Source organism: Branchiostoma lanceolatum, chromosome 15, assembly GCF_035083965.1.
Source record: "Branchiostoma lanceolatum isolate klBraLanc5 chromosome 15, klBraLanc5.hap2, whole genome shotgun sequence".
NCBI classification, from domain to species: Eukaryota; Metazoa; Chordata; class Leptocardii; order Amphioxiformes; family Branchiostomatidae; genus Branchiostoma; species Branchiostoma lanceolatum.
This window is the reverse complement of record NC_089736.1, coordinates 17,539,912-17,567,664: the sequence shown is the minus strand read 5'-3', so window position 1 is coordinate 17,567,664 and position 27,753 is coordinate 17,539,912. Positions and strand designations below refer to the sequence as shown.

At 39.3% G+C, this 27,753-nt stretch overlaps 1 protein-coding gene across 12 annotated transcripts in view; it reads left to right on the top strand.

The window, feature by feature from the left end:
• Positions 1-27,753, top strand: part of LOC136421172 (dipeptidyl aminopeptidase-like protein 6) — a 329,761-nt gene that overhangs the window by 251,179 nt on the left and 50,829 nt on the right. For 11 of the 12 annotated variants that reach the window (XM_066408333.1, XM_066408335.1, XM_066408334.1 and 8 more), the window contains exon 2: positions 20,577-20,691. In XM_066408333.1, the coding sequence (XP_066264430.1) occupies positions 20,577-20,691 (115 nt within the window). Of the gene's footprint in view, positions 1-3,991; positions 4,113-20,576; positions 20,692-27,753 lie in introns of those variants that run through there. The other variant, XM_066408338.1, reaches the window with a different exon arrangement.

Sequence of the window (27,753 nt, the reverse complement as noted above, 5' to 3'; positions counted from 1 at the left end):
AATGGGAACCGGTTTTGGATATTGGGATTCGGTGCAATTAAATGGAAGGTGCGTTTATCCGAGGTGCAATTAAGTGGCTTCGTCTGTACAAGTGCTAAAAAATAGAAAATCCATAGGCATGACCTGTCACAGTGATAAATGACATTTTAAAACACTTCCAGATATTACCTTATATCTGATGGTTGTGATATTCCCATGGAGCTGTTCCCATATTCCCATTGATTTTGCCCATTGTTCTGGAACATCCTAAATTATGCAGGAAGGACCACTATACATCCCTCCCAGTATTTCTCATTCTCCTCCTGTATTGTTGTATGTGTGTGCTCAGCAAATCAGACAATTTCAGCCATGTTAACCAGTCAGGAACAATAGATTGTTACCTTCACCAAGAAGGTTATGTTTTTGGTTGTGTGTGTGTGTGTGTGTGTGTGTGTGTGTGTGTGTGTGTATGTCTGTCTGTCTGTCTGTTTGTTTGTTTGTTTGTTGTTTGTTTGGGAACAGCATAACTGGAGAATGCCTGGGCAGATTGGTTTGATATTTGGTATGTGGGTAGGTCTTGATGAGACCTCACGGCTTCCACTGATGCTGTTGCTATTATTGATGTGGTTGTGCAAGTTTTATTGACATGTTTCAAAGCATTATACACTGTATACATTATGTACAATTCATTCAATACATGGATTAGAGTGGAAGCATGGGTTCTATCACAGAATGCCTGAGTGTTTTGATTCTTATTCTACCTCGTAACCTGCTGTATTTCTTTTCTAGAAAAATCTGAGAACCAAGAAATGGCATTGGTGTGGCCATATAATTTATCATCAGTGTCACATAAATTGTTGTTTCTGTTTATGCATGGCCACCATTTAAAAAAGTCAAATGTGACAGAAACACTGTGATTTGCAGTATGTCATGATGGATCAGGCATTTTCATGTCTGCACATTTATATAGCAGTTAAAAAGCAAATAGTTCCCTAGCCATTTTCCATTATTCATTCCATATATTCATATGTCCAACAATAGACACCTGTTCTGTGATATTGTATTGTTTGTGCATGACTTTGATGTATGGTTGAAGGAAACTAATGCTTAATGTACAGTAATTCAATTTTTGACCCAAAGCAAGTGGGAAATAAAGCTACTAAGTTAAAGGCTATAAGTTGATAAACAAGTATCCGGAAACACATTGCAAAAGTCATTTTTGACCTCAACCCTAGATTTCGTGTAGGAGCGCCTGATACACACAATTTTCATACGTCAGCTTTTTCCCTGTGTGTGTATTGGCCCCGCTAGTCGCACGTCAGCCATTTTATGGCCAGTACGTCTTGGTCGCACGTTATCTTTCGTCCGACGCGTGGGGCCAATGCCTTCCACATTTGCATGATCTGTCCTTGGTCATGTACACCTTGAACTAAATTACACAGGTCACAATGTTAAAAGTCCAATCATTTGCCACTTTAATTATGCAACTTAGGAATTCATTTGCATAATAAATATCTATTAATATTCCACCTTCCATAAACTACCTATGTTACATGACATTGTATTTGAGTCCTACAATGGAAAACACGTCATTGAACTGCCCCTGCAGTTCATGGCACTTTGCATCAATTGTGCAAATTATGTATTAATTTGCATAATCAATATCTGTTAATGTTCCACCTTCCATAAACTACATGTTACATGTATTTGAGTCCTAATGAGTATAATGGAAAGCAAGGCAAATGTAGTTTTTCCTCATTAATTGTGCGAATCAAGTTCCAATTTGCATAGTTTGCACTTTATTATGCACATCTATGTCTTAGCTATGTGCATACTAAATATGATGGAAATCCATTCCTTCCTTTCTTCAGTCATTCCCCTTGGAAGATTTTGACAAAACTGCCCCTGCAGTCGCAAACCTACACCACTTCTTCCTTACATCACAAGCTATTTGCCAGACAAAAATCAAAGACCATACCACATCCAGGTTAAAAGATACAAAAAAGGAAGTTCTGCTGCAGTACCAAGGTCACATACAAGGGGGCTCAAAATCGACATTATCATTGAAGAAATGGTCTGTGTATAATTTGTGTCAGCTCATATGGCTCAGAGATTTTCTTGTAACCATCTGATGATTAAAAAAATAGGTCAACTCAGTAAAATAGAGAATTATTTTTTTAGATCAATTTACAGAAAGAATGTGAGGCAACATCAAGGAAAGGATTCCCTTTCGCCATCCATGTAGGACATTGGAAATACTGACAATTATTCATCTTCATGAACATCATCTTGTTCATGAAGATGAATAATTGTCAGTATTTCCAATGTCCTACATGGATGGCGAAAGGGAATCCTTTCCTTGATGTTGCCTCACATTCTTTCTGTAAATTGATCTAGAAGAATCTGCATATCCCCCAGGACTGTTTATAGACACATTTATGCAGTGAAAATGTTGGAGATAGCTCAGCAATTGTCAACCTTTCGGTAGCACAATATCCAGGGCTGATTCACGTGTATTATTTGTTTCATAACAATACTAGTTTCAGTCAATGATGAAAGATAGTGGATGCTATCTGAAATATCTGACTCTAGAGAGTATGATATCCAGTTGCTTTTGTATTGTATTTTATGTTATGTAATGTTCTACCTGAATGTCTAACCTTTATCAACATACAGGTTTGTAACTTGATTTTGGATATACTGTAAATCTTGGTGTTTGCTATAACCTTGACCTTGAAATAGCTCAAAACTCTCAAATTATTTTTTCTATTGACTTAGCAAAACTGAAACCCTCCATTACATCCCAACATAACATAACTGTCAGAACTGAAAGATTGATTTTGACAAAATTAGATTTCACGTCGACATAAATGAGGAAAAAGAATTTTTTTTACTTTTAGTACTTTTTGTGCTCAATTTTATTTTTTGTTATGTTTGCAGAGTTCATAGTTCAGAATCATATCTGTCAGCTTGGCTTAGTTTGGTACACACAAGTTTGTATGATATTTCAATGTCCAGCCGGAAGTCTTGGGGAAGCTATAAAGAATCAAATTAATGAAGACAGGATTTAGAAATGGAAAATTATGCACTATGCATGATATGTGCATTATAGATTTGTATCAATACAAAAATGTGGCAAAATGAACAATACTACAACTGCATGTAAAATTATTCACCCCCCTTCACATTTTGGAAATTTTTGCAAAATGAAATGCAACAGTACTGCAGAATATTACTTCATCATATATAAGTGGTAAACAGTTTATTACAATCTAGCACCAGGGCAAAAGTCGAAATTTATTTCATAGTTCATCCAAAATTGCAACTTTCACATAAAAAGCAGGCTGCAAAATTATTCACCCCCCAAAAGGGCCTGTCTTTAGTACTTCGTGCAGCACCCCTAAGCTGCAATTACCTGGTGCAAACGGGAACGATAGTGCCTTTCCCAAGGGCACAAGATCGGTGACATGATAGGATTGAACCTGGGACCACTTGGTTCTGAGCCGAACGCTCTGCCGCTGCGCCACACGACCCGATATCCAGACGCTTTTGATATCCAGACTATTAACCAGTAACTGTTGTACATGTATTTTAGATAACATTATAATTGTTGTTACATGTTATACATTTTAGTAATACCAATTATAATCTCCATGTTTATATGATGTTTTGAAAAGATAATGAATTGTGAACACACATATGTTTCAATGTGATGTGATACAAAATGTTCACTTAGAGACTACAGGCCTTTCGGTGCCATAACCATAATCCATATGCAAAGTGACATTACCTGCTTGAGTGCACCATTCCTTGCTGATTACCAGCTAACAAAACATCCACAAAATGATATTGATGTCCTGTGGTGCAAAATTGCCTTTAAAGCCGTTATTATTTGATATAACATCCATGATATATGCTAAATTTATGTATATTGGTTAATTTAGATGGTGTGCTATGATTGGATAGATCCTCTAGACACTGTCAAAACAGGACTATGTTTTGGAGGGGCCTGCTCACATTTAGTCGCTGCTGCAAGGTCCGTGAGAGACATATTTAATAGATAGCTGGGAACAGCCAAAACCAAGATGGCCTCAGAAGGCGGAGGGGAAGCCAAGCCTATGGCTGAGGCAGAGGTAAACATCTTTACCTTTGTATTCTCTCCTTATCATGTGTGTACATTACTGCGGTGCATGTAGAAAATATCCAGACATGGCATCGGACTGTTATGTGGTGGTGATATGGTAAAGAGTGTTGTTCCATATTGAAAATCTGTGCTAATGGCTTTTCAATGGGATTCTGGGCATGCACTGTATTCAAGGAGAGAGGCTTTCTTCTTAGAGAGGATTTCATCACAAAATCATTTAGGATTTCCTGACATCACAATTATTCAGGCATTGCAATGCAAGACATGGTGACAAGAGTTAATTTAGGTTGTATTTTCAAATCACAGGACAGAAGTGGTAATCAGGTTTAGATAGAATATCAGTATGCCTAAAAAGGTTGGCCCCGTATGTTGAAAGGACAGATAACGGTAATTTTTCTCACTGATGGCTAATTTTGAGGGGAAGCAAAGAATATGTCATTGACATTAGATAATTTCATCTTAACCATACTTTTATCCAAGTATTCCTTTTACATGTACATAGATTGTAAAAACTATTCTTGTTTATATATTGATTCATTTATCTAAATATACCTTATGGCAGATTAAAAAGAATAGGAGTATACATGAAGCCTTAGCGCATCTCATTTCCTGCTCTGTTTGCTGAATTCCATGTTTGATTGATTTTCCTTCAAATCTGTAATGGTCAGCATAAAATGCGGTATGCATGTGAAGTTGGTTGCATTGATGCCTGAATTATGGATATAAATCACAAAATACTGTAGTTGCATTGCTAGATTATGTGCTGGTAGATATTGATTCATCAGATATCTTGTAATTATGCTGGAAAATTCAGCACTCCGGATCCTTCCCCAATATCTGTTAAATCATAATGCATTCTCTATTCGTGAACACTGCTTTTCTGCAGAACTAGAAAAAAATTATTAAGATTTACTTTCCAGTCTCCATAGAATTTTGTTAATGCTGAAATTGAGAAATGTGCAAGTATTGAGTATTCTTGATGTGACTGTGCTGTGGTTGGTGATTATGCATGAGCCTGGATTTAGCTGGTGTTTGCAAGAGTAATGAGCCAGGGTGGGAAGATTTCTCCTGTGGTTTTACTGGCCGGCGGAAGAGGATTCTGCACAATATATACGTGTTTTGTGAAGTCAAATTTCAGTTTCTGTTACATTACAGAGATATGTCAGAAAGGGGATGCCTGTGACTGTGAGGGTCTTGTGGGCCCCCGGGGTACTTAAACAATGCTGAACAGGAGGAGCCCTATCATAACACACACTCGACCTCAGGGCGCTCCATTAATTGCCAGAAATTGATAACTAAGATTTGAACATGTTTGAGAAGGAAATGATTTCATCTGGTTCATGAACCCTTCATTCTCAGTGTTTACAATCAGTAGACACTGTAAGACGTTTTCGTGAATGCAGCGTTACCGATTTTGTGCCACACTAGACAGTGTGCCTTGACTTACGTGTACTTTGTACTTTTGCTCATTTCAGAAGCTGGTGATGAATGTAAGTAAAAGTGAATAAGACTAAAATTCTATGATATTCTAGCTTTCTTTTGACTGAAAATTGTGACGTGAGAAGGGCTGTATCTAGCACAACCCAGCTCATGTTTTGACAGGAATCGGGCACCACACGCTGAATGTGTGGCCCGACCCAAGATTCTGTAGGCAGTGAATGCGGCCCGACTAACAAAATCATTGCAAAGAAAATGACACTGCCTACATCAACAAAATTCCCTCTACTTATCTGCAAATATCTTCGCCATTTCTGTATTCAATTTCCTTTTCATAGAAAATACCAATCACGATGTCATGTTAGAGCGTAGGAAATCGTTGGCCCAGGTCTCGGTCACGCTCCCACAGGAAAACAATGTTAGTCAGACGGCAGCGATGTTTATGTTGTTTTTTCTTGTAGACAACTTAAAGACCCAAATTTTTTGTGCTTTGTAAAGTTAAATTTCTTAATGTCTATGGCAGTTATGTGACTGCTTGGAACAAGTCATGTATTTAGCAGCATGGGCCGCCGCTACGCAGTGGCCCTCTATGCACCATGATTATTGTCAATATGCTATTTTTCGCCAAACAAGCAATGAATATGTACATGTAAATTTTTATTGCAAATGACAGCTATGTGCATGGACTAGGTTTATTTACCTTTCCAATCAGCATACTCAGTGGTAACATACTGCATAATAAGATCAGTAAAAAATCTATGCTACATGTATGTTACATTGTAGGTGCCCCCCGTTACATGTACATGGACAGTGTCCTACAAATGATTTTGTAAGAGAATAATTTTGGTTGCCTAAAGATTTGGCCTAAAATTGATTTTGATAGTCTGAATCACACTATGATAGACTGAGGTGGAAGTTGGATAATGGAATACAAAACAATCATGCTTTTGATCCAGATACAAGAAGTTGTTTTAACGTTTGCGCCACGCACGGCGCAAACGTAATGAGATGGGTGTCGTCTTTTGTCCTACGTGGTTCGATGGGTGGTACAAGGGCCCTATCACAATGGCACCATCCCAGGTTTGCTAACATGCCATATCTTTTGTGGTCTATATTTGGTCAGAACAAGATGTAACATTGATGTAATCATATGCATAATGCTAAGTTGTACATATAAAAGTGCTCATACTACATGGAAATCTGTAATAGTGCCTGATAAACTGATAGAAAATTTAAATACATGTGTGAGCATATATTATGTTAAGGAGGGTTATTTGCATATTTGTAGCCGGCTACTGACCAAGCGGTAAAGGCATTTGTGTTATTTTAGTTATTTTTACACAAAATTTCTTCTGTTATCGTCCGTTTCCAAAGGCTCTAAACGACTCAGAACGTAAAAGGGTGCAAAATAGTACTTGGTTGCACGTTGCACAGTGCAACAATATTTCTGTTGGTGCAAGTTGATTCCAAACCCAGGTAGCGCAGTGTGCAACCTTATATTTTGAGCCAAAGATCTCAATCGGAGCCCTGGAAGCTCACAAAAACAGTGTCACTCTCATAAAATTCGGTAAATCTTTAATTGAAACAAGGAAATCAACACCTTTTTGTTTTAAACCATCCAAAACCCTTCATAGATCGTGGAATTTGAGCTGAAAAAGACGAAAACACACTGCCCTCGGCTTCACAAGATGTTGCCAGGTCAATGGGAACACAATACTATCTAATTTATATTTTGAAATATCAGTAGTATTATATGCTACATACAAGCTTAATTTGATGAAATTGGTGAATGTTGCTCAACCTGAAATTTGGATGTGCAACCTAGCATTTGCCCTAGGTTGCAACATGGGGAACCTGGCTCAAAAAAGTATTTTGCACCCTGTGTATACCTGAATGCTTGAAAGAATTGCAAAGTGTCTCATATTTTCAGGAATGAGGAAATTTGGCGGCCTGTTTTGTGCACGACATCAGGGGGGGGGGGGCGTTAGTCACGAGGACATAATTTTCGTATATCCGTAAGTTTCTCTAGTTTGAGCCGTGGCGGGGCTTCCAATTGTTGAATGATAGATTTGTTTTGAATTTAGTTGTGCTTTCAAACGTTCAAGAATTAGGTCATTGGTGCCATTTTATGGCAAAGTTGCACTACCACCCGATGTTGATTATTTATCACTAATATTATTAAACCTCCCAGAATACTTGCAAGTGCTATTCAAGAAGCTTTCACACTCACAGGAGATATTTTCAACACAAAGGCACATTATCCATTACTCCATACTGATGACAGATATTTAAGAAAAAGGGTGACGGATTAAGGGTTATGCTGACAGATTAAGGGCAAGGGTGACGGATTAAGCGCTATGGTAAGGGATTAAGGGTTATGGCGATGGATTAAGGGTTATGCTGATGGCTTAAGGGTTATGCTGATGGCTTAAGGGTTATGCTGATGGATTAAGGGTTATGGTGATGGATTAAGGTCTCTGGTGACTGATTAAGGTCTCTGGTAACAGATTAAGGGTTATACTGACGGATTAAGGGCAAGGGTGATTGATTAAGGGTTCTGGTGACGGATTAAGGGCAATGGTGAGGGATTAAAGGCTCTCGTGACGGATTGTGTTATGGTGACGGATTAAGTGCAGGGGTGACGGATAAAGTGCAAGGGTGGCAGATTAAGGGCTAGGGTGACGGATTAAGGGTTATGGAGTCGGATTAAGGGTAAGGATGGTGGACTAAGGGTTATGGTGATGGATTAAGGGTTATGCTGACTCATTAAGGGCAAGGGTGAGAGATTAAGGGTTATGGTGATGGATTTACTGCAGGGGTGATTGATTAAGGGCAAGGGTGACAGATTACGGATTATGGTGACGGATTAATGTTTATGGTAATGGATTAAGGGCTATGGTGACGGATTAAGACATATGACGACAGATTAAGGGCTATGGTGACGGATTAAAGGCTTTCGGGATGGATTAAGGGCTAGCGTGATGGATTATTAAAGGTTATGGTGACAGATTAAGGGTAAGGATGATGGATTAAGGGCTAGAGTGACGGATTAGGGTCTCTGGTGATGTATTAAAGATTATGCTGATGGATTAAGGGTAAGGATGACGGACTAAGGGCAAGGGTGACGGATTAAGGACTATGGTGATGAATTTAGGGTTATTGCGACGGATTAAGGGCTATGGTAACGGTTTATTTCATTTCAAAAACACTATACAGCGCAAACGACAGCTTTTTTAAAAGCACCGTCACTTGTTTCTTGTGCATCAGCATGGCTATTTGAAAGGAGACTGAGATCATGATCATACATTTATAATCAAGGTCTTCTAGATTTTCTTAGATTTTCTGGAAGATGGCTTTGAGGTCTGATTATGTTCTCTAAGAGAAAATACAGCACTTTGTCACAGACCACTGCAATAAAACTATGTTTTCTATGCGCATAATGGTCAAAGGTACAAATGTATGTTCACACATCTTGACATCTACCAATTGTTTGCAATCATTAGAATTTTTTTTCTAATTAGGCAAAAGCACTTATTTTTCAATAACTACGGACAATTAGTGTTGGATATCAAGATGTGCGAAGTTCAACGTACATTTGTAGCTTTGATCATTATGCACGTGGAAAACATAGTTTCATTACAGTGGTATGTCCAATTTGAAATTACTCTTAGATAAAAATCATATTAGGGGCAATAAAAGTTGATAACCTCATCCATGTGTTTAAAAAATTATGTCTAGAATCCTTTCATGCTCGACTATCAATATTTAGTACAACTACTGTGACAGTTCTTTCTTGATTCATTGATGATAACAATGGAAAGTCAAAATGCTGATTTAGCCAGGGTTGAAACTACCTACCTACCTACCTAGTGCTCTGAAACTAGTCTAGATTAATTCTAATGCATTTAGTCTGTAAGTCCAACATGCAACATTACATACATAAGGTTATTGGAAAATATTGATTATGATAATTAGATCAACTTTGGAAAGAGTATCTCAATAGGGTACATTTAACAAAGAAATGTTTGGTTCTGCCCTGCACATGTCTGCCAGGCGTAGATGACTCCTACTCTGGGGGCTGAACGTCAAGGGTTCTCTGTGTCAAGTTTGTTTGAGTGACAGGAGAAATAAGGGCAGACAAGGTTTAGAACGTCACTTCTCCCTCTGTACAGAATACAGGGACAGGCTTTTTAGCGAATGCCCACAAACGCCCACTCTGGCGAAGTCCGCGCTGCACGAATCTAATTTTTTTGGCTCGGAATATGTTCAGGTTGTGCTCCCATTAATTAATCCTGATTTTCAAGTCAATCCATCGATCCGAAGTTAAATAAAGCGAACTTGAAGATTCTTACCTGGCTTTTTAGCGAATGCCCAGCAAAAAATGGCTTTTTAGCGAATGCCCACTATATCAGCCAAAATATCGGCCATCGTGACACCGGCGCTAAATCTAACACCATAAACATGTTCAACAAGTTGTCACCTGAATGTATACTCAGTTTCCGTGCTGTACACGCCTTTAAAGTCACTTTATTTTACGAAATACACGGCGCAGTTCGCGGCACGTATACGGGGTAGAGGCCGCTGGTAACCTGTCCCAAATATGCAAATGAGTCGCCATATTGGATTTTTACGTCCGGGGCCGTGGATTCCCACGCCGTGTATTTCATAAAATAAAGTGACTTTACAGGCCTGTAAAGCACGGAAACTGAGTACACATTCAGGGGACGACTTGTTGAACATGTTTATGGTGATAGATTTAGCGCCCGTGTCATGATGGCCGATATTTTGGCTGATATAGTGGGCATTCGCTAAAAAGCCTTTTTTGCTGGGCATTCACTAAAAAGCCAGGTAAGAATCTTCAAGTTCACTTTATTTAACTTCGGATCGATGGATTGACTTGAAAATCAGGATTAATTAATGGGAGCACAACCTGAACATATTCCAAGCAAAAAAAATTAGATTCGTGCAGCGCGGACTTCGCCAGAGTGGGCGTTTGTGGGCATTCGCTAAAAAGCCGATGCGCAGAATACAGAGTTACTGATGGCAATTCATTCCTACTACCTACCTGACATCTTTAACATGACCTGTCAACTTTAACCTTGCTTCTTCAGGCAACCTCAGCTATACAAATTTGGTGTAAAAGAAAATAAAAGCCTACTTTGGCAGGAAAAACAGGTTGATAATCATCAGGATAATAAAAATATAATAATAATAGTCTTTATTGCATATTCCTGCCCAAATCGGCTAAATGCACAGATGACCACATGTGGTCTATACGAAGCATAATGCAAAATATGAATTGATAAGATTCTACATTCTAACAATGAAAAAACTAACAATAGGCAAACTGTGGACTATTGCTAAACTAATGTTGATCACCTAGTACTTTCTTCTCTCTTTTTGAAACATTTGGAAACACGACTACATACTTTGTCTATTTTCGTTCTTACATGACATCAGGTATATGAAAGTGTCCTGCTTTGACATTTTTGTCTAATTCTATTGTTTTAAACAGCGATTGGCGCTCATCTTTATATAAAGAACAATGGAGTAAAAAGTGGGTTTCATTTTCAACAAATGGTCACAGAATTTGCATGTTCTATTATTCAGAGGGGCAGCTTTATGCCTGCCAGATTCTATGTGTAGGGAGTGGTCACTGATGCGAAGTTTACACATCGCTCTCTCAATAATAACGGTACATTCAATTCATTAGTTGCTAATCAAGAGTTTGTGTTTAAAAGAAAAGTAGTCACACACAGTTTAAGACAAAGCAGACAAATTGACGTTTATGGTGTGATGAGTGTGCAATGAGATTATGAAATATTACCGTTTGTCCTCATGTTCCTACATTCATGATGATTACAATTGTGGGTCATGGATTTGTAACATATTATATTTTCCCTATCAGATTTGCATGAGTGCTGTCCTGTGGAATCCTGTCACGTCCCAGGGGACTCTTAAAAGTCATTCCGTATGCATAACACGTATACAGGGCATCAGGTTACTGGTAAAGTGCGGAGTGGTGGATAGATAAAAGTTTGACCACAGATATGTGGGTGTCATCCCATACCTGTCCATCACTGTCTATCAGTGGTATTACATCCCTGGCTGATGATAGATGTTTATTTTTTTCTGCCAAGAATGTTGAAATGTTTTTGGTAGCATTTGGAAAAATGTAACGTTACAGTCGGCTATTCCAAGATCAGGGTGGGCTAATGGCATCCTGCATCGTTATAGCATTCTTACCTTGTATTTCTCTAAATATTTATCAGATATAGTACAAATACAAATTTAATGTTTTATATAAAATTATTATTTCCCACATATTCCTGAACCTTTTTGATCAATTGGTAGAAAGGTGTTCAAAACATTATCATGATGTTACATGTATGACTACAAAAGGGCTTTTGGAGGCAGTACTGTGGTACATGCATGTCACCCTTACGTAGTGCTATGCCGGGCTGGATTTCTCATGAACCATGGCCAGTGCATTAGTTAGGTGCAGGTAGTCCAATTCTACTTGCACTAAGCTGAATATGCAGGTGGTATTTTGAGCCCTGCACAGTTACATGTACCTATCCCATGTCCTCTAAAATTTGTTCTTTATATACATGACTTGTAGTTAAAACAGTACAGCTCCAAAGCTACCTGTGATCATGTAAATATTATGTTTTCCGCTAAACATACACAAACAGACAGCCCATATCCCCAGGAGTATGAACTCTCTCAGGTGGGAATGTTGTTGGAGACGCGTGGGAATGGTGTTCACTTCCTCTTCAGTCCTCCTGGTGTGAAGGGATGGGATAGGTCAGATTTATGCACGTGACTGACGATTCTTTACACACAATCTACTACTTGTACTGTCGTTAAATTGTTGAAGTGTAACTGGCCTTTTCTATTAGGCAAGTCGTTGTGTCTTAATTAAGTTTTCATAAGTATTCCATGCTTGAGGATGAAGTATTGCCATGTAAACAATGCTGTAAATTTTGAAATATTTGCAGTATCTTAAGTTGCTGATTTCAGAAGTCAATCAGCCAGCAACCCATGAACAGGCACCTAAGCATTTTCATTGTGTTGCTAACTGTTTATACAACAAACTTTGATTTTGACCGTGCTACAAATTTAGATCGATGTACAGTTAGGTAAGAAATAGAACAAATGGCTGTCATGTACAACAGTGTGAAACGTCGATCCTCTGAATTTAACTTCAAAGAGGTGGACTATTTGGAAGTGCCTGTAGAGGACAGACAGTATGGTACATATACTGAGAAGACAGATGAAGGAAAGGTACAGGAGCCCTTGTGTATTGAAGTGCTTGAGCTTGTGTCCCCACATGAACCTGAAGACAGGAAGTGCTGTAACAGTTGCTGTACACTGCTTTGTGAGTATCACAACGCTCTGCTTATCTAATAAGGTTAAACTGATCTAATTTTGATAAGTGTAACGTAACATGACCTATTTACGTGCAGAACCTATTTACGTCCGGTTTGGCTCATGTCCACATGTCGCGGTGTATTATGCCAAAACCTGTTCTCATGAGCAATAAAGAACATCGTAAGTATGATCCTTAGCCATCTCTTTAATTTTTGCACAGCAAAACATAATGGACATGCGTTTACCACGTGAACGCCACGTGCCGCGCATGTGGGGGGAATTTACAGATAAACATTGTTTTTTTCCATCGCGTTAAGCAAGTGGCCGGACAGACATAGTGATTTTATCATCATTTGTCTGCAAACTACTTTGGACAGTTACTGTGAATTTTTTTCTGGTCTATGTTCTTCAAGCATAGCGCTAGAAGGGAAAAGACCGAGGTGGACGATAATGGGTTACCCTAGCACAATTCTTCATCATATACCTCAGTATAAATACATGCTGGCACGGCGTTAGATAGGCGGAGAAAAACGCACAGACCATGCATTTTCTTTTTAGAAGAGCTGATATTTCTGACCATGGGTTTAAAATTTGGCTCTGTCCGTACGGTTTTAAGATAAATACGTTTTGAATAAATCGGACGTAAATTGGTCATGTTACGTTAGTGGGATGTATAACTTGTTTGAGGTGTAGCTTTCTCAAAGACGGGGCCTCAGAGTTTATATCACATTTGAGTGAATGTCACTAACCGAGCTACAGGCTCATGTTTACCTTAGTTGAAAGAGGAAATAGATTTAGAATTGCCTTTCCCAAGGGCAGAGATTCGAAGGCCCATAAGTACAATGTGGGGCCTATTCCTATTCATTCTCATGGAATGTCTATCATACAGAATTTCAATATAGACAAGGAAAATGCGATAGATAAGTTGGTAGCAAAGGGGCATTGTCAACGAGGGATTGTTTTTCAGACCTTCCCTGCTGACAAGGTAAAGAAACTGCTTTGAGGAGTCCTTGAGTTCATACCACCGTACACCACATCAAGCAGCATAGATTGTGCACACAAGGGGGAAACATCAGATTCTGCACTGATTGGGAAACATCCTTACCAAAGGGGAAATATCTTGCCAGGAAAATGCATGACAGGGAAACGTCTTGATACAGCTTACTTCTGTGTCATTATTTGAAACATTTGAACTTGTTAACAAGCTTAGTTACCCTCCGCATTATCATGACTAGAAACTCCAGTCTGGTCCATGCTGGATCTACATCAAAAGACAGCATTTATGATGTATGACATCTTATCTGGTTGTTATTATTCCGACATTTTTAAGGCATATCATTCAGAGTTTGGTGATAACATAACATAAGGCCACAGCAAGTAAATTTTATGGATGACATCCCCGCGCGCATTGATTTTCGCCTAATTTTGAAATAAAAGACAAGAATATTTTTACCCTTTGCCAATTGTCGATATACCGAAAACGGGGCAATATGTTTCAAACGTCTGTCAGTTCCATTACAAAAATGTTCTAGATGGCGTAAAAAAGGCATTTGCACATGTACAACATGTATAAGAATGGTGAATGTTGCCTTCAGAAGAGGCTTGGCTAAATTTTATCGATATCGCTACAAAAATCGCTAAAAATTCCTTTAATCATTTCCAAACGCGGTTTATTTTGCTTTGCCAGCTTACGCCACAACCTGCACAGTCTCTGAGAAACTCCTGCCATCTTGTTCACGTGAAACATGTGCTTTCTTTCGTACTTACGTATACGTCAGATCGAGTGTTCAGACTGAGTACTGATTAAGACTGTTTGCTTGTCATTTTAATGTACTAGAGGCACAGGAGGTGTGACACCCATATCTCCAGGCAAACTGCAGTAGTTTTTATGTGTGTGCAGGTGGTGATGATACTGCTTCTGTAGATAACCCTGTAATAGGGTTTGAATTGATTCTGGTATTGACCTAACCCAACTGAATGTCAGCAGCTTCCCCTATGGGAGAGCTGTGACGCCATGTCCTATTAGAACTGATAGGTCAGCCAGTCCCCAAGGTCATCATCACCACACCAACTTATTTCTTGGGTCTAACATGATGATGTCAAGAGGGCTCCATGGGAGGTATTGTTACAGTAATATAAACTTACAAATTTAAGTATACTAACCTTTCATCTGCCGGGTCATATTTATCTGCCACTGAAAATAGTGTTTAAAGACATCTCCAATCTAAACATCCTCTGGGTACGCATACAGTCAAACCTGCCTAGGCGACCACCTTTTCAACGCGACCACCTGGCCATGGCGACCGCTTTTTCTCGGTCCCGAAAATTTTCCCCATAGGCACAAGCATTAAGCTGCCTGCCCAAGGCGACCACCCGTCCAACGCGACCGCGACCGCAACGAATTGGGACCGCACAGAGCACAATCCCTGCCCATGGCGGTCGCCTAATTTTCAAGCGTGTGGTGACATCAGATCATTTTGCTGTCGGATTTCACGGAAATGTTTTCAAGACTTTAAAGGACAAAAATAAGATCAAACATATATAGAATAGCAATGTTATACCATCGATTCCTCCATGAAGTGTTTTAATAAAACGTTCCCCCTATAAACATTGTAAAGACAAATGTTTGTGATGTTGTTGTGCCTATCGTAATCTTAAAGTTTAACGTGAACTCAGTTCCGTTTAAACTCAATTTTCAAAACGAATACGTAGTGCATGGCGTCAAAAAGTCAGATTTCACAGAAATTACTATCTATTTCTTGTATTTTCAACAAAAATGTGTCTGTGTCTTGCTAAATTCCGCCGAAAAATGACTTCGCGGCGGGCAAAACATCAGGCGAGAAATGTTGTTCCATGGTCCCGACGCCATCTTGGATTTCGGGCGGCCCGGATTTGGCGTACCGCTGACCTTTCTAAAACACGATGATTTTGTGTATGAACATTTACGAATACTCTAGTTATTGGTGAAAATCAAAATTCTTATTTTCTTTTTATTTCCATGAATCTCACAAACCTTTATTGGACGCTGTGCGTTCTGCTGCACTGACTTATCCTTCGATGCGGTGGCACAGAGCTTCGCGGCGCGGCGCGACGAAATCACACCGTTAACGCGTTCCGTATTCATCTTTAGTTGTCAGATCGAAATTTTTTTTACCCTTTCATCCAGCGGTCGGCGACCCAAAAAAGGCTGGGACCAGCAGGCGTTTTCTAGGGATCTGTCTTAGGCCTTAAAACTTCGACGATGTGCGTGTGTGTGTGTACTATTCAATGTATCGTTTTGTAGTCAAAATTATGACGAAAATTTGTACACGATGTAGCGGTATGCAATTATCACATCGATAACGGAAAATGTAATTTTTGTAGGATCTTTCTGTCAATGAGAATTGAACCTGGCGAGGGTCATGCTGTCTAAATTCACATAATTTTCCATCATTTACGTACTGTATTTGAAAACCTCGACCTGGAAACATGTGAGTGGAATCCTCTTCATGGCGACCACCTGTCCATCGCGACCGTTTTTGCTCGGTCCGCCTGGTGGTCGCCTTGGGCAGGTTTGACTGTACTTAGATATGCAGGAGTCTATATACTGGGGGGTGTTATACTGGGGATCCAGTTAAATGCTTTTTAAAAGTGATCAAGGTTGATACAATGACAATGACAATGACAATGACAAAGATCTTCATTTTGCACGTTCATGCCCGCATGGGCTAAATGCAGTTTCACATGAAACGTACATGAAGTGTTCTTAAATAGTGAGATGAACAAAACAACTAATATATATTCATATAGATCAATTACACAATAATCAAACATATAATGCTGTTGAATCTATTGTTTACATGTCTCTTCCCTCTTCTTAAAACCACTGTGTACAAATTCACAGAGTTTTTGTTGTATAATGTTGTCAGAGGATGTTATTAAGTATACAAATAGTTTATCTTTTACTAACTGTTTAAATCTTGTATCTAAATTCAGGGCACCAATAAAAGAATTACGTATGTCCCTGTATAACGTACACTCTAATACAAAATGAACTTCATTTTCTATACGGTTGGAGTTACAGAATGTACAAAGTCTGTCATTCGGAGGAGTCTGGTTGTATCTACCTAGTACTTCGATTTGTAAGGGATGATCACTAATTCTTGATTTAGCCATGGCTCGGCGATGGCTGAAATTTGGAATATTTAGGTACTCTTCTCTTCTCACTAAAAATGTACTAACCTATCTTCAAGCATGTCCTACTGTGTGTAGTATAGCTTAGCATTAAGTTAGACATTAATCCAATATCTGTTGTCCAATTATTAATAAGTGCAATTCAGAATTATAATTACGAAATATAACTTCTCTTTCTCAAATTGAAATTACCTAAATCTATGCAAGAGTAGGTAAAATATAATTTGTTGCTTGTACTTTCTTTTCAATGTGTAGAATATTTATTTGAATATGAGTTTGAATATCAGCATATACATAGTCTGGGAAAATTTAGTCTCTCTCTCTTTATTTAAAAGATTTTTGCCAAAGGGTTAGCGATCCAACAAATACAGTTTATTAACAATTTAAAAGTGAAATAAATCAGAGCACTGGTATTTTTAACATCATTCGTTAGATTCATTCATTTTGTCATTGTGCAGAATCTGAATATATACGTTATACATGCACAAGTCACTCAGATCGAAAATTTTTAGTCACTTGCCAGTGGGTTGACCAAATAAAAGTTGGCAAGTTTTTTCCGAGGCCTCTCTGTACAATCATGTAATTTGCATTGGACAATAACGAAAGCGGTAAGTCACCTTTGAGTTTACGGTGATTATATAGTATTTGTTTTTCTAAACCTAATTCAAACTAAATGCTTATTTCAAGATAATATTCACATTCAGTCAACGTGCCCTTAGCGATCCTCACAAACCTAGTATTCTGTATATAACAGTCAAAATTAACATCATAATATGAATCAAAGTAGTAAAATGTCATGTAAAGCATGTCGTGCTAGCCTGCTATATAAAATAAATAAATATATGATTGTGTATATTGATTTCTATGTCTGAAACACAGTCAATATAACATAGTCAGGCCCGATGTACCGCACATGAATGTCCATGCACAGCTCACCAATCTATAAACTACTGGGGTCCCCTAAGGAAGTGTCTGAGAGCCTGCCTGTCACCAATCTGACATTTAGGCCATAGATACAGAATAATGTTCAGAATAATATCACTGTTTATTTGTCATCAATTACAGATTGAAGTCTTAAGCATGACATGCTTACAACATAATTTAGGAGCCTGATGATTACATACAGTGAAGTGGCAGGTTGTATAATAACATGTACTTCCTCATTAACCATATTACAGATATCTAGACATTTGCTGTAGGCAACATGACTGATGTAATCTACACTGGTCCAGTTTTTACTAGACATCATTATTGTGTAAAGAACATCACAATTATCATTTTTCTAATGTCTAAATTATTCATGAATAATTTAGCTATATTCAAGGTCTTACCAATTTGATTTTCGGACTTTTGCATAAAATACAATGGGGTGGGTAAGGGAAATAAAAGCTGACATTACAATGTATGTGATATAATAGAACTGCCTGCTTCAACTGTACTGTGCAAAAATGTTTCAACCAAAATGTCAATGAAAGATATTTCAATAAGATGTAAAAAAGTGGAGCAATTTCTTAAATCTTTTGGTACCAAGTTAGACTAGTCAGTTGTTGGCGCTTGAACCACACTGTTACACTTCTCCCCCTTTTCTTTTTAAGATTCGTCCTTGAATCTCCAAGTTCGATATCACTGTGCAGCACATTTTGCCATTACTCACAGAGTCAGTGTGGGAACCACTGAAATACAAGAGGCGAGTAGCACAGTCTCCTGGCAAACCCAGGCCTGCCAGTGCACACAGGCCCCACGCACTAACTGCTAGGCTAAAATGTCTGGACCAGTTACACAATATAGGTGACTGGTCAGTTGGTGGCACTTGAACACCACTGTTACAGTTTGTCTGGCATTTTGCAGGTTAATGCAGATATGATTCATTTTTTCATTCAATTTAGTCAGAAATCTTATCAGGTTAAGTTGTGGGGTAGAAAGGCACAAAATTATAATGATCATTCGGATTGACAATTTTTTCTGATATTGAGCTATTCCAAGATCAGGGTGCGCCAATGGCACCCTGCATCGTTATAGCATTCTTACCGGTAGTTACTTACTTTGTATTTATCACATTCTGTTGATATCTGTCAAACATTTTATACAAATACAATTTTCTCCCAGACATTTTTGAAGCTTTTTGGTAGATAGGATGGATTTAAAGGGACTTTCCCACGAATTCGAGGGAATTGACGAGTTAGTGGGCATTGAATTTGGAAAGTTCCTCAAAATCCATCCTCAGGGAAGGCAGCTGGAAAATCACTGTTCATTCTGTTTGCAAAATTTAGATCCTTGACATCACATAGTTCAATCATCAGGTGAGAAGCCGTCATCATGGCGCAAGTTGCAAACGGTGGGTGATCCCAGAACTATGACGGGCTTATGTGAAACAAGTAACAACATTAAGCATTGTAAAAATGGAACCATGACCATCCTTAGCTCAGCAGTAGTGCATATGCCCGGTTATCAATCAGAAGATGTGAGTTCGCTTCTGCCTCGGAATTTTTTCTTGTTCTTTTTAGACATCCTTATGATGAAAATTAAAGTAAGCTAATCTTGCTCAGGATTTTTGAGAAAACTTTAAATGATTTTGCACCATTTTTAAGGGGTTATATGTTTTCTTTCCCTTGACGTCTCAGTGATGGAGGCTGGACTACAGTTATACCAGCTTGAAAAAGTGCTTCACCACCCGTGACCATGGACACTTTTAGCATTCGGCCATGAGACCGACTCTATACTTGATGTCAACAGTGCGAATTTCCCCGCTGTTGACAGGATAATCCTGTCAATTGCCTCAGGCAACTTGTTATTGGATCCTTACCCGCCAAATGCCACTTTTTTCAAAAGCACTTGTGATGTAAGGAAGAACTGTACCCTGCTTAGGGCACTGATAGGTGATGCTGTTCATACAGGATGAAGACTGATGATTACCTGTTCTGCCACAAATACAAACACACTCACAGACCTAGGGCGATCCCTGAAAATCAGTGCCAAGCCACTGAGGGAGCTACCCAAGTAAAAGAATACAGAAATAAATAAATGGATCTGAGTGGACATAAGCCTGACACGTCTGGTCCACAGATGTGGTTTCCTGTCTAGGTTTTCTGTCCCCAGGGGGGGCTGCATGGCTTTCTATCCTTTATACTACTGACTAACATTCCAAACATTCTATTGGCTTAAAATGCCTGTGGACAAATGCCTGTGCAATTACTAGAATATTTGCAAACTGCAAACAATACTATACCATTTGGCTCGCCACTGAGGCATCGCCAAAAACAATATGTATCGCCCATACTATAGGTATGGGCGATATACAAATACCGTAATTTCATATTCGATAACTGGAATTTCATACTTGTGACATTTGGAAGTTATGTGACGATGAACATGGTTGAATATAAATTATGCAAATGAGGGCCTAATTTGCATTATGTATATTTCATGGAGATATGAGGTCTCCGAACTCCTGTTGTATTCTGCATTTCAGGAGCTGGTTGGGAACAACCCATCCCAGCGGAACTGGAAGGGCATTATCATCGCCCTCCTGGTCATCCTCATCGTGTGTTCCCTCATCGTCACTGCTGTCATTCTGCTAACGCCAGGTCAGCAGCATTTTGTTTGTTTCACCTAACTAGTAAACCACATGTACATGTAGGTGTAACACACCAGTTTCCTACAGTAGGTACAAGATGTGAAAGACTGGACTGTAAAGTTTGATCCATTCACACCGGGACGGTCCACCCTCAACTGCTAAGTGTGGTAGGTTCTTTCATCACATGCTTAAAGACCAGAGGAGAGTGCTATTTTCTGAGAGACCACATCTTTATGAATACAAAATCAACAAAATTTGTAAAAATTATACACAGATAAACAAATGAACCATTTATAATACAGAAATTGAGTGGTGCCCCTTCATGAAGACCAATGGGGTGTGATGCATGATGGGAATCAACCCTAAAGTATTGTTCCTATGGGATAATTGCTGAAGTTCCAGATCAATTTTTGGGTCAACGCAATAGAAGAATTAAGTTGCTAAGGGTGAGAATTGATAAACAACTTACACAAACACAACAAACATTGTTTTTAACATTGGACCTAGATTTTCTAAGAGCTATTTTTGTGAGGGCCTTCGATGGGATGATTGACAAAGATCAAAGTCCATTTTTGACCCAAAGCAAGTCAGTTAGGCCACGCCAATTTATTTTGTTGCTTCTCGGAATAGCTTGTCCTGTTTTTGCCATTTTGAAAAAAAAACCAGAACAATCTCCTCTGGTCTTGTGTATTGCTTTAAGGTGTGGCTGTAACCAAACATGGCACCTTTTTTGTAACGCCCCATCCGAGAGGATGTCCCTAACCGAAGCTAGGTGAACACTCATTTTCAGAGGTAAGTGAGGAAATACATTTGTGGGTATAAAGTGCCTTCCACAAGGGCACATTGCTAGGGCCTGGATGTGAAGTGATTTCATCCAGTGCACAAATCAGAGGCGCATTCATAAATGCAATAGCTTAAACACTTGGAAATGTTTGTCATGGATCGGGGTCACGGCTTCATTAGAGCAAACATTCCTGAGGACATTACTGTGGCTTTCCTGTTCATACACATTCCTGCCCACTCCCATTCCTGAGGTCCTTTGAGACAATCTGGAATTCCTTAGAGCAAACATTCCTGAGGCTTGCCTGTTGATACCAAGGACATTATATAGGAAGGACTGAGCACACAATCAGTCCCTATTCAAGTTACCTTCAGTTCATGATTGTAAAAATAATTGACACCTACATACGAATCACCCCCAGATTGGCATATATTCCAAGCGGCCACAAGCGTCCCACTATTGTAGTCACAAATTCAGAATGGCTTGACCGGGCGATGAGGACTTTGTTTAGAGTGATTTTCAAGACGATCGTTAAGAAACTGGGGAGCTTGAAGTCCTAAAAAACGCACAAAACTTTTCGGCAAAGCTTACCACTTTCACTTGCATGTGTGTGATTTTAAAAAGTTTATAAGGGAGCCGTCTTTACCAAGCACAAGATCAAGCAACACAACATGTAGCCTGGATGCCAGAACCCCAAACTCTAAAATATCTATCATGTGGGGTATAGATATTGTAGGGTTTGGGGGTCTGGAATCCAGGCTACACAACAATTGTGAAGATAATGTCCTTGTGTATTGTGTTTATAAGTTTGTTTTCTAAACAATCTGTATTTCTGAAGTACATATTTTTAAAAATCGTACCTCCAAATCCATTCATAATTTGCTACAACAATTGTCTGGCGTAACCGAACTGTGGGGAGGGGGGATCTTTATTTATTGCTACTGTCAGGCAAAAACACTTGCGTCAAGCTAGAATACCGACTAGAAAATTGAAGAAGAAACTATCACACTAGAGATTTATGAATTCAAGAAATACATGTATTTATTCAATATTTACAAGTAAGTGTTACATTTTACTAAAAACAAAACTTTTGTAAAAACCCAAAGGAGCGAGTACGCCTCTCCCGGGATTAGAACCCGCGCCAATCCCGATCCGCACGGCTTGGGAAATCAATGCGCTAACCACTACATGTAGGCTAAAAGGTCCAGACCATTACACTACCAACTCAATTTTGGGTGAATCAGCTGTTTTGGGGTTACTAATATAATACTCAACCCAGAAGAGTCAAAATGGGTAAAAGGGGTGACCTGGTTTGCAGGTACATGAAACTCGAATTGGCGCAGTTCGAGACACGAATTTCCCCACGTAGAGGCGCAATTCTCGGCACGAATAGCGCCACCAGGGGGCTAAACTCTATATGTCGAATTCGTCCACGCGGAAGCGGCAGTTCGAAGCGTAATACAAAACCGGCACTGACATGGCGCCAATAACGCTACCGGGGGGGCTAAACTCGAGATCTCGAATTCGTCCACCCAGAAGCGGCAACGCTAAGCCCGCAATGTACTGACAACATGAGTTACGTAACTATATGTCCAACCAGCGGTGACAGCAAAGCGCATATTTACCGATTATACGCAAATCTGGTCAACTCGGCCCATTGCAAATCTGGTCAACTCGGCCCATCGCGGTGGTCGACTTGGCCCATCCGGCGGTGGTCGACTTGGCCCATCCGGACGTGGTAAAATCGGTCCATCGCCGTGGTCAAATCGGCCCATCGCCAAATTTCCACAAAATAAATTAAAAACGCTCACCTTCTAAACAACAACCTCATGTCTAGAATTTTTAGCTTTTCAATTTCTTCTTTGCTCGGCAGGTATTTAGCAAAAAAATTTTCATGGGCTGGCGGGCTTGGTCGACCCGCCGTGACCCGCCGCCGGGTAGTAACATAACGTTACATGTACATGTAGTAACAATATTGTCTCCTTGTCAGACAACTTCCAACTGTTGACTTTGAGGTTTTTGGAGCCCCATACCACCGGCGCTTAGGCAATCAACATGATTTTGATAGAGACCGCATCTTTTTGTCAGACAACTTGGAATTGTTGACTTTGAGGTTTTGGGGCCGAGGTGACTTGGGAGATGGGCCGAGTTGACTAGGGAGATGGGCCAAGTTGACTGGGCCGAGTTGGTAATGGGCCGAGTTGTCCGACATCCAACGCGGACCAGTATCTTCTTGCGATTTAGCCATTCTGTTAATGTTTAACTTATAATATATTGTAGTCAGCGAATCGTAATACGAATTAGGTTAATTTATCATGTATGACCATGGATGGGTAATAATTCTAGTTGCTTTGTTTATAGTCTTTTATATCAATAACATTCTGTTTAATTTGTTGTTACAGGACCTGGTTACTATGTTAGCTATGATAGGGCACTTTAGAACAGCTGTCACTTACTCCCAGTACCTGAGACGGCGTAATCTTTGTATGAAATTTGCACTGTCTATCTCCAGAGATCTATAAATCCCCCACCTTCTCTAGTTGGCTTCCTCCGAAACGGGGAATTAAGTGTTCACTGTAGAAATCTAAGGACAAATGACAACTTCACTTAGTCCAGATGCAGAACTCAGTCTAGATTTGAAAATACTACCTTACCTTTTAGCTTAGACTTATTGAATGAATTGTAGTTTTTTTATGAAGTGTAGTGTTATTGTAAGAATTGTGCAATTATTGAAAGAATTTTAATGAATTATGTCTCTTACCCTAGGCTGAAAGGCTGCAATGGTATGTGTGTTGCAAATAAACCAGTCGTACATATATATATATATAAATCTGAAACTACGTAGACCTTCACAAAAAATTTCAAGCAAAATTGTGACCATGAAAATATGATGCTATCCCAGCAATCATTGCAGTTTGTATGAGCCTACTATTTCCGAAAACATCCAAGTTTTTACGACAAACATGTTTCAAAATTAACAATCATCAATATCTTGCTAACTGCATATAGAACATCAAAAAATACAATAGCAATACACGACAAGAAATGAAGTAAGATAATTGACAATTCAGAAAAAACGAGTTTAGTCCTTAATTCATAAGAGTTTTTTTAAAGGCACCCAGAGCATTTTATGAAGCTTGAAAAATGGAAATATTCTAGTTGCTGTAATCTTTATGAAATTGACATTTAATGCCACTGTTTACCACATTTGCGTGCGGATTTCTTATCGAAAGTGCTCAAAAGCGGCACAAAAAAAAGCTAAATGGTGATCTTTTAGTTTCACGCGCCTAGTGTAAATAGACCGATACCATAGCCCCGCCCACCTCCGTCAAAACGTAGAAATGCAAAATTAAAACATAAAAATTCAAATATTTGACGGACATGCAGTCACTCTCTCATTGGTCGAACCGCTAATTGGGATGGACAGTCAGGATCAGTCTATTTGGGCTTGGATTTTCTATCAGTTCTCACCACACAACGGCATCGTATCTTTGCTCCTTAAATGTCGATATGTAATGGTATAGTGTTATTGAAACTTACTGTGTGTAGGAATGACTAGAAATTGGGGTTTCTTTATTCCAGTTTCAAGCCTCATAAAATGCTCTGGATGCCTTTAACAACGTTTTTCTTCAATCGCTTTATATTACCTGATGACATTTGTCAGTTTCGTAAACATTTGGGTGTTTTCGGAAATAGTCTGCTTACAAACTGCAAAGAATGCTGGGATAGCATCATATTTGTGTGGTAGCCATTTTTGATTTGAATGCATCAACGATCAAATACTGAATGCTGAGTCAGACATAATTTGCAGTAAATTCATAAGTAGACAAAGGATGCTTTTTTGTGCTTGTGTATGTACTTTCAGTGGTATATTTTTTAAAGTTATCTTGACACTAAGAACACATACTGTCTCATTCATGCATCTTATCACACTACTATCACGCATTTGTAGCCATTTGGCATTTTTTAGCCCCGTAACCAGGTCCTGTAACAGCATTAATAAAACAGAATGTTATTGATATAACGGTAATTAAGAAACCGACGATTGCTGAATACAATACATTATAAGTTAACAGAATGGCTAAATCGCAAGAAGATACTCGGGTCCGTGTTTCGTATTGGTAAATATGCGCTCTCGCTGCCACCGCTGGTTGGACATACAGTTACGTACATTGTGGGCTTTGCGTTGCCGCTTCCAGGTGGACGAATTCGAGATCTCGAGTTTAGCCCCCCGGAAGCGCTATTCGTGCCATGTCAGTGCCGGTTTTGTATTACGCTTCGAACTGCCGCTTCCGCGTGGACGAATTCGAGATCTCGAGTTTAGCCCCCTGGTGGCGCTATTCGCGCCGCGAATTGCGCCTCTGCGTGGGGAAATTTGTGTCTCCGAATTGCGCCAATTTGAGTTCCAGAGCCTACCTCTGGTTTGGCATTGTTTCCATGTAGATGTTTTGGGTGAAAACGAAAATTCACACCTAGGTCATAGAAGAGTAAGATTGGGTGAAAATAGGTTTTACAAATAGGTGTGAAATGACCCATTGCTGCCACAGGTGCGCGTGTAAAAAAAAGGAAGCTATTTTTCCATGTGTGGTAGTGGTACACGAATATTGGAGAAACCAGGAGAATAAAGGAGAATATAGGAGAAAGCAGGAGAATATAGGAGAAATGTAGGAGAATATAGGAGTAAACGGGAAAATATAGGAGAATGCGGAAGACTACAGGAGAAACCAGGAGAATATAGCAAAAAGCAGGAGAATATAGGAGAAACTTGGAGAATATAGGAGAATGCAGGAGAACATAGGAGAATATAGGAGAAAGGAGGAGAATATAGGAGATTGCAGGAGAATATATGAGGAAGTAGGAGAATATAGGAGAATGCAGGAGAATGTAGGAGAAAGCAGGAGAATATAGGAGAAAGCGGGAGAATATAGAAGAATACAGGAGATTAATAGGAGAATGCAGGAGAATATAGGAGAAAGCGGGAGAATATACGAGAAAGCAGGAAAACATAGGAAAATATTGGAGAAACCAGGAGAATAAAGGAGATTGCAGGAGAATATAGGAGAAAGCACTGGAGAATATAGGAGAATGCAGGAGAATATAGGAGAAAGCAGGAGAATGTAGGAGAAAGCGGGAGAATATAGAAAATGCAGGAGAAACCAGGAGAATATAGCAAAACACAGGAGAATATAGCAGAAAGCGGGAGAATATAGGAGAATGCAGGAGAACATAGGAGAATATAGGAGAAACCAGGAGAATAAAGGAGAGTTAAGGAGATTGCAGGAGAATATAGGAGAATATAGGAGAAACCAGGGGACTAAAGGAGATTGCAGGAGAATAAAGGAGAATGCAGGAGAATATAGGAGAAAGCAGGAGAACATAGGAGAATATAGGAGAAACCAGGAGAATAAAGGGGAGTAAAGGAGATTGCAGGAGAATATAGGAGAATATAGGAGAAACCAGGGGACTAAAGGAGATTGCAGGAGAATAAAGGAGAATGCAGGAGAATAAAGGAGAAAGCAGGAGAACATAGGAGAATAAAGGAGAAACCAGGAGAATAAAGGAGATTGCAGGAGAATATAGGAGAAACCAGGAGAATAAAGAAGAGTAAAGGAGATTGCAGGAGAATATAGGAGAAAGCAGGAGAATGTAGGAGAAAGCGGGAGAATATAGAAAAATGCAGGAGAAACCAGGAGAATATAGCAAAACACAGGAGAATATAGCAAAAAGCGGGAGAATGCAGGAGAACATAGGAGAATATAGGAGAAACCAGGAGAATAAAGGAGAGTAAAGAAGATTGCAGGAGAATATAGGAGAAACCAGGGGACTAAAGGAGATTGCCGGAGAATAAAGGAGAATGCAGGAGAATATAGGAGAAAGCAGGAGAACATAGGAGAATATAGGAGAAACCAGGAGAATAAAGGAGATTGCAGGAGAATATAGGAGAAACCAGGGGACTAAAGGAGATTGCAGGAGAATAAAGGAGAATGCAGGAGAATAAAAGAGAATGCAGGAGAATATAGGAGAAAGCAGGAGAACATAGGAGAATAAACCAGGAGAATAGAGGAGATTGCAGGAGAATATAGGAGAAACCAGGAGAATAAAGGAGAGTAAAGGAGAGTGCAGGAGAATAAAGGAGAAAGCAGGAGAATGTAGGAGAAAGCGGGAGAATATAGAAAAATGCAGGAGAAACCAGGAGAATATAGCAAAACACAAGAGAATATAGCAGAAAGCGGGAGAATATAGGAGAATGCAGGAGAACATAGTTGGGGTCCCTAATGGGATATACCGGTA